The sequence below is a fragment of the Homalodisca vitripennis genome, chromosome 8, assembly GCF_021130785.1.
Source record: "Homalodisca vitripennis isolate AUS2020 chromosome 8, UT_GWSS_2.1, whole genome shotgun sequence".
In the NCBI taxonomy this organism is placed as follows: domain Eukaryota; kingdom Metazoa; phylum Arthropoda; class Insecta; order Hemiptera; family Cicadellidae; genus Homalodisca; species Homalodisca vitripennis.
The window spans coordinates 13,109,964-13,118,341 of NC_060214.1; the positions used below are offsets into that span (position 1 = coordinate 13,109,964).

The following is an 8,378-nucleotide window of genomic DNA, read 5'->3' on the forward strand; positions in this document are numbered from 1 at the left end:
AGGTTACTTGAGGCTTAGATCCTCCAAAATGTGCAGGACTGTATCTCTGCAGCATATTTACAATTGTAATTTTCAGAGAAGTCCATGTGAAGGAGAGCATGACCATAGTCTAATTTTTTTTTTTTATTTCATCAACAGCATGATATTGGTGATTGATGTTGGCAACATGCTGCATGTATCTGGGTAGGCATTCAATTAACTCTTTCATTAATTGGCGTTTTTGTACATTCAATGTTTTCTTTGATATTTTTTTTTACTATTTTCTCTTTACCCTTTAGTAATACTGGCACATTTTTCAAAATCCATTTGTCATAGCACACAACCCTCATCTAGGTTGTGTGTTTCAGTATTGAATATAAAACTTTTTTGCTTCTACAAATTTGACACTTCCTTTCTAGACATTTTTCTTGCTTTTCATCAACAAAGCATGGAGTTTTTCCTTTACATGAGTCACATACTCCAGTGATACAATCATCTTGTAAAACTTCTTTACTGCAACAAATGGTTTTTAATAATTTCATTTGGAGAGTTTTCTGATATAATCTCCAACATTCTTAGCTTCCTAACAACAATGTAATTAGTGTTCACATGAGTTTTACACAGACATGTTTTTCTCGATCTTGAACATTGGGAATGACTACATAAAATGGCCGAAGTCTGCAAAACGTTGTGTAGCTTAGATCTTTGTGCTCTGGGTTCTCTTCAATAAAACTCTTATGCAAATTTATTAAACTATCATTTAATAATCTTTTTTGTTTCTTAAACCTTATGCTTTGTTAAAGTATCTTTCTTTCCTGGACTCATAACGACTGTTTTTGTCACATTCTAGAAATTTCAATAAACTGCATTTTTAGCTTTGTGTGATTTGCTTTGTACAATTTTCTCATGACTGTATCTCAATTTCTTAGTTCCTGTAATTTTTTTTAACTGTGACATAAACTTATATTTTTTTTTACAATTTTTTCCGGTCAATACTGTAAGGTAGGTCTTTTTTTAATTTTCTTGGATTGCTCGCCTTTAAAATTTTCTTCAATTTGTCGCCGAATAACTTCTCCAAAGAGCAACTGTTTTTTTTATTTTATTTTTATTTCCAACTATCAGCTTAGCAACACATTTTCGAGGGTGTATCAACAGATGGAGCATCTGTTTCTTTCATTCTTTGTATTCTCTTTTTATACTTCATAACTCTTTTTTCTAATACTTCACATTTTTCTTGAAGTTTCTCCATATCTTTTTTCATTTTTTCTCTATTTTTTCTAGCTATTTTTTTCCCACTGCTGCTCACTCTACTAGTAGATGGTCCAGCCTGAGGCATATCATTACATTCAGGACTATTTGGAGGGGGTGTTTTTATCTAAAAAGTGATCCACTTCTTTCAAGTCTTTTTTTCTCCCTTCTGTATTTCTTAGACCTCTGTCTCCAGTCTCGCCGAAGAGCCCTCTGTTCCCTTTTACTTAGGGTAGAAATTTCCAACCACATTTCCACTTTCTTTTCTTTTATGCCATCTTTCCCTTTCAGTTTTTTTCACTTCTTCGTGTGTAAAGCATGATTCAATTTAATTTTTTTTCCCTCGCTCTTCTCATACTTTATTTTTTTTTGTTCCCTTCTTTTCTCAATAGCATCTTTATCCTTGATTTTTTTTCTAGGTGCCATGCTACCTAAAAACATTAAAAATTTTATAATATAAAATAAGACAAATAAAATATACTTCATGTGCTGTATGTGCCTTTAATGCACTTTTACTTTAAAAATCTGTGCAGAGAAGTACAACAATTTGGTTTTTCAGTATATAAAAGCTATGTAAGGTAAAAAATCTTATTATATTTCTCCACAATTAGGATAAATTTGAAATAAAATGATGGATAGTTGAAAAGAAAGTATGACCAGTCCTAATGAATCACCTCCGTGGACACTCTTTCCACTCCATGGACATTGATATTGTCCACGGAGGTGATGTCCACGGAGGTGATGATTGGAACTTAGATTCTACATTGGCCAATCAATTTTGAGGTTAGGATTTTAAAACTTGTTGCATGAACAGAAAAACAATAAAACTAAACAATAAACATTAAATTTGTCATAATAATTAATGAAGACTTACCTTTCTTTATATGACCACGGAGGTGATGGAACGATCTTTACAACTTGTAAATAACTTTAGATAAACTGAAATAGAGATTCCAAAACACTATATAATTCTATCTGGAAGCCAAAGGACAACCTAAATGGTAGCAATTTCCTCCAATATTAAATAGCAGCACCAGTGTTACCAACTAATCAAGTCCAAATTAATGAGATTTTACTGTGTCCATGGAGGTGATGCAAACACATGAAGACATGAAATAAAAAATAGTTGGGTACTCTTTTAATTAAATTAAAAATTATAATTAGCATGCATTTTGATACTCAATTGTTACCTCAAATCAAATAAAAATAATGGAATGAAGGAAAATAATTGAGAGGTAAAGGCAAAAACTCCTGTTTAGTTTGAAAAAATAGGTATGAAGACGTACACGGAGGTGACTTTGTCTCTCCACAAATATTAATATAAATATGCTATAAATAATAATTGTTTTAGGTATTACATTCATGGTACCAAATATAATACAAGATTAGGTATCCCAAAATAAATAAAAAAAAGTGCAAATGAGTTTCTTGCACCTTTTTTATTGCCTTGGGACCAGGAATGTGCCTGTAAGTTGATAATGACCCCAAAACGCACTTGAGAAGATAATTTTTGAACATTATAAATTTGGTATTATGAATATATTGAAAATTATGTACTACTTTAAATGGAAACCAACCAATTATCACTTTTGAATTTCTGAATGTAGTTTTGGCCTGTATAAATACCATTTCAGATTGGCTAGAATAATCGGAAGTACTACGCTGCTCAAACATGGTTTAAATAAAGTTTAGTTTATTTTATATAATTTCAAACAAATACATATAAAAATATAGCTTCATTATAATGCAATTTTGAAAGCTTAAACTTTGACACTATTGCTCCAAACTAATTCTCATGTACAAAGACAATGTACATGTGTTCTTTGTGTCACAAGGAGTCAGAAATGTTTATCCTTGTATAGTAGTAAAAAGTAAGTAAATGTTACATTGTTTTGCTTATAACATTAAATATATATAGATATTTATTGTTGATATTATTAATTTTTAAGATTTAAAACCAGAGAAACTATATTGTTATTTATCTATTACGTAATTAGCTTCAAAATTTTGTTTTCAGTATTTTTAGATAGTCATAGATAGTCATGAATATCAAGGATTTGATACTCATGAATATTGATGATTCGATAATCATGATTCGATTGTGGAGGTGGCCGCTTACTATGCTGAAGTGTAGCATTAAAATGCTGGTATATGTCTTTGAACCTTTAAAAAGTAATTAATTGAGGCAGTAGTGGTTAGTTTTTGAAGCTCAATCCCTCTTTCATTTGAGAAAAACAGGGTTATTGTGCCCTTCATTTTGTTTGTGAAGCCTTGACATTAGTATCTCTCTGTACATACTTCACAATATATAGACCCTGCTTCTTGAATGTCACTCTCATTATCATTTTCATCCAATTCTGTCTACGCATAACCTTTAAGTTAAATAGTACAACTAAGTAAACAAACTACTCTCAAAGTACAACGTACTCCCCCCAGGAAGATTCACTTCAGTTGAACCCACAGTGGGTACAGCAAAAACCGATGTGTCACTTTAATATGGCTACGGATGTCCAGGAGCGGTACATCACTAACCGCAAATGTATGAGATTCTAGGGTGCAAGGGTAATTCAATAGGTCTAGTCTAGCGGGAGATGACTGTTTGACTTGGTGGGATTTGTTCCCTAAGAATCAAAGGTTCTTGCCATCCTAGACATAAGATTGTGCCACCCCTGCCTGCTTTGACTGGAGAGTCTGGTTTAGAGCTGGCTTCTCCTTCTTTTGAGGAGACATTAGTGCTCTAAACTTTTCCTCATGAATCTCAACAGGAGGCAGCCCCTACTCCCAACCTTACCCATCCAAAATATATAGCCACTCCGGAAGCAGCACAAAGGTCCTTATAGGACTAGGTGCAATTTTCTAAGCTTCCTATCCTAAGAAAACAAAAAAAAAGTAAACAAACAAACAATGATGTTTTCGCAATCATTGTCTCTTCTGCAACCACCAAGCACAAAAATTGCACATGCAACTTATACCAGAAGTCCTCAACGAGTTTCATAAATGGACAGTATTTGCTTAAATTACGGTAAGTCTAAGCAGTTACTTCAGGTTAACTTTGATTTCTTTAATATTTAATTTAGTATGACTCTTTCTAAGATAGTCTTTACAAAGTACTTAATAAGAAACATGAAAATTTGTGATGTTCCTGAGCTTTAAGAAGGTGCACGTGTAATAACTGGCATGCGGGCAGAACACAGTTAAATCAGTCCTGTGCACGATGATGAGTCTATTTAATGCATATTATAGGTGAAAAAGGCTGCAGTATAATTAACAGCCACTACCACAATCGAATCATTGAAATTCATGATTGTGTAAACTATTGAAATCAAAATGTCGAAACGAATTACGTTATAGGTAAGGTAATTAAAATTACAGTATAGCCTAGATCCGCTGTTTTATATCTAAAAAAAGTAATAATTCAATGATAAATAAAAAAACTATCTAAGCTTAGGTGTATTAATAACGCATATTATGAAAGTGTAACAAACAAAACGGTGTTGCAACAATCAGTTATTTTTTAGTATTTTTAAGGAAAAATATGTATATCAGCTTTTGACACAAATAACATAATGAACACTACCATTGTACTTTTGGCCATTACTCACACATTATTCAAATGACTTTACTTTTTTTGAATTAATTTTGAAGAACATTGTTACTCAATACATGAAAGAGAGTTGACAATAATCAATTGTTGTTATAGAAAGTGTTAAGTGAAAGTGAAAGGTGCAGTGCTACCAATGTAAATGCCTCCACTTAATTTCTATCATATTACACCATCAGTTTTTGTTGTCTTTCGCTGCTAACTTGCTGCCTAGACATATTTGTTCATATTCTCTGTTTATTGTCCGCCATAGTTTATCTTATCACTATTGATATTTTTTACTGTTGCTGTTTTTGAAACATTGTTATGAATATTCCTTTTATATTATTTTATAGTTTATTATGTTATTTCTTTTATTATGTTATTTCTATTGTTATAGTTTATTTATTGTTGCGGTCTTTCATGATGGTATTGTTACAGTTTTAAAACATTTATATACGTATTTATTCTAGTTATATATCATGCCTTGCAATAGAGTATTATGTAATATTATTTTTTAAGTCTTTCACATGTTTTGTTGTGGAGTTTCTTGTTTAGGTTAAGTTGTTTAATAGTTAAGTAAGTATATGGATCTTGAATGTAAAAATGGAGAGTATGTCCATTGGAAATAAATAAATAAATTGTAAATAACTATAATTAGAATTTTTGTTATTCAATAGTTCAGATATTTCTGATAATTTGGTAGCTTGATTTGATTGTGGTAATGGCATCTTACAATGCTTTATCCATGAATAAAAATGTAAATTTATCCTTACAATACCTTGATTTGTACACTAGAGAACGATAAGCGGACCCGGTTTTTATATTGATTATATTGATTCTATCATTGTCACTTTATATATCGAACAATAGAATTATCAATTGATATCAATGTATCTAAAATACTAAATTAAAGTCACGTTTCAAAGTAATAAAAATAGTTTATACAATTACATAAGGTCATAAATATTAGAGGAACCATAACCATTAATCATACGATAAAATTAAGACAGGTAGTAGGAAAAATTAAATTTAAATAATTAAGAAAACTTAACAACAAAACCACCTTGAAATCGAGAAAGACACAGTCAATCATTTGATAGTGTTATTTTATATAGTTTTCTAAACTTAATGATCTTTTTTGTTTAAAAGAGGTCACTAATAGAACAAATTATGTTTAGAATATCAAAATGTTTGTACAATAGGTGCAAATGTTCAAATGAGTATTGATTGATTATATTAATTGGTATAATTTTTAAATATAATTTAAAAATTTTGATATAAAAAACCGTGTCTGCTTCCCAATACCCATCAAAATTTTATTGCTTTGATAGCCTGAGCTTGAATTTAGTTAATTGCCAGGGGGCATTCATAATCAGTACTTTTTATAAGTAAAAAAGTTCAACGCGATCTAATCAAACCATGTCAATGAATTTACTTATTCTAAGGACTGCCTGATCGTCATAATAAAATATGAAAGGAATTAAACTGACGAATTTCTCATAATTACCTTTATTACAACTGTTTCGCCAAAATAAAATTCAAATTATTGACAGTCCGGATTTTTTTACATCCGAATTATTGATGCTCTAATGCAGCCTATGCAGCCTAGACTATTATCAGAAAACACTAATCTCATGTTATTTATATTATGAAAGGCTCAATTTTTATATTTCAATTGAGTGATCAGCTCCAACTGAATAATCAAAGTAACAACTATAAGGTGATTGAGATAGACAAAAGGGTAAGTTGAAACTAATTGTATTAGAAGATAGAATAATTATCTATCATTAGCCTACTTATACATAATTGTGACATTGTAACTTTAAACAAAAATCTATCATTTGACATCCACATGCCCTTAAATTCTACTCTAAGATTATTACAGTTTTCCAAATAAAATAAATGAGCAACAATTAATATTGGTTTTTAAACAAAATTAAAATTAATGGTGTCAAGTCTGACTTATGTAGTCATTTGAATTTTATTACCTATGTAAACCCTCAAATTTATTTGCAAAATGACATCCAACACCTTCATGTCTAACATTTTAACACTTTCAAATAAAAGTACCAAAGTAGCAGTTGAAAATGCTCACCTAGGGTCTGGAAGTATGATCTTCTTACTTGCCCTAGCAGCTGGAGTGCACTTGCTTTTCTCCATTGCCATTAAATAGCTGACATCAGCCAATACAGCTTCCAAATCAGCCATTTTTAAGCACTAATTCACAATTACCTTTCACAAAACTTAACTACAGGCCCTTGGCCTAATCACAATCACAACCACTCAGAAAACTTCATGTTCCGGGAATTCTGTCAATACACAAGAATTTCCGAACATTTCTTTAATCCAAAATTGATTTGCAAAATTCCAACCACGCTTCACACATCTTGAACTATTTTTCACTTAAAATTAAGTTTGAATCACTTAGCACACAATAAAACTAAATTAAATACGAGAAATTATCCACGACCGAACACAGACGGGACATAAATCCTGGTGCCTGGATCAGGATCACTGATCTAGGCCTAGTTTAGAGGTAGACAGTTGACAGTAACAAAGAGGAACAATGCAACAGACCATCATCTCGTACATATGTTTGTTATATGGTGAATCAAAATTAAATGAAATTAAATGTAATTTTTAATTTATACTGAATATAATTCACATATTTTTGTATACATTTATTCGAATTTGAAGCTAATATGACAATAGATGAAAAACAACCAAAATCTTAATAGTCTATGTCTACGTTTTACATTGATTTTTCATCAAAAATCTTGTTTTGTTTGGCAAAACACAAGCAAATACAGGAATTATTTAAATAGTTAACCAAATTAAGCTTTAATAAACAACAAATTCATAACAAAACTAATATTAATGTTAAATGGTAAGAACTATGGTGGGAAACACTTGGCAAAATGTGTCCAGCGTAGCTTTGGCTTCGTTGATACATCTTAATAAACTTAAGCTTTAAATATCTCTGAAGTTAATGCTAGTATTATCTCTTCACTGATTTTATGATTTTCAATCTGACACAGACTCTATTTAACATGTTACTTAATAGAGGAGTGCCAAGTGGAGCCCCTGGCATTTAACGTGTGCTACAGAGATGTTTCTAGGGCCCCTTCTATAATTAATGATTATTAATTAATTCAGAATACTGGATCACAGAAAGCTCTGCTCTTTTCACCCAATACAACGGTAATGTTAAAATATGGTGATAAACTTTTAGATGAATAATATGTTGAACTTATAACTGCTTTTCAATTGTTTATAGAGAAGAAATTTTCCCTTGATAAATCCACAGCAAAGATGCTGACCTTAAGTACGGTATTGTAAATGGTCCTTGAACATTAAACTGTGAAGTTCCTAGGTTTGTATTTCTTATTCAAACCTAGATTACATTTACATCGATGCGGCGATGTACGTAACATCGTTTTTTATCGTTGAATAGACTCTCTGTTGAGAAATCTTTGTTCACTGCTTCAAATAAGTCCATTATTTCTTCTTATATTCATAAATTAGTTATTGCCTTGAAGAGTCACTGGCATTACCGATAATTTTCTGT

At 31.0% G+C, this 8,378-nt stretch overlaps 1 protein-coding gene across 1 annotated transcript in view; it reads right to left on the minus strand.

Moving 5' to 3' along the window:
• The window catches only part of LOC124367311 (G protein-coupled receptor kinase 1), a 305,442-nt gene extending 298,107 nt beyond the window's left edge, over window positions 1–7,335 (minus strand). The window contains exon 1 of the mRNA XM_046824037.1: window positions 6,906–7,335. Coding sequence (XP_046679993.1) covers window positions 6,906–7,018 — 113 coding nt within the window. The 5' untranslated portion in view covers window positions 7,019–7,335. The remainder of the gene's footprint in view (window positions 1–6,905) is intronic.
• Window positions 7,336–8,378: the final 1,043 nt, after the last annotated feature.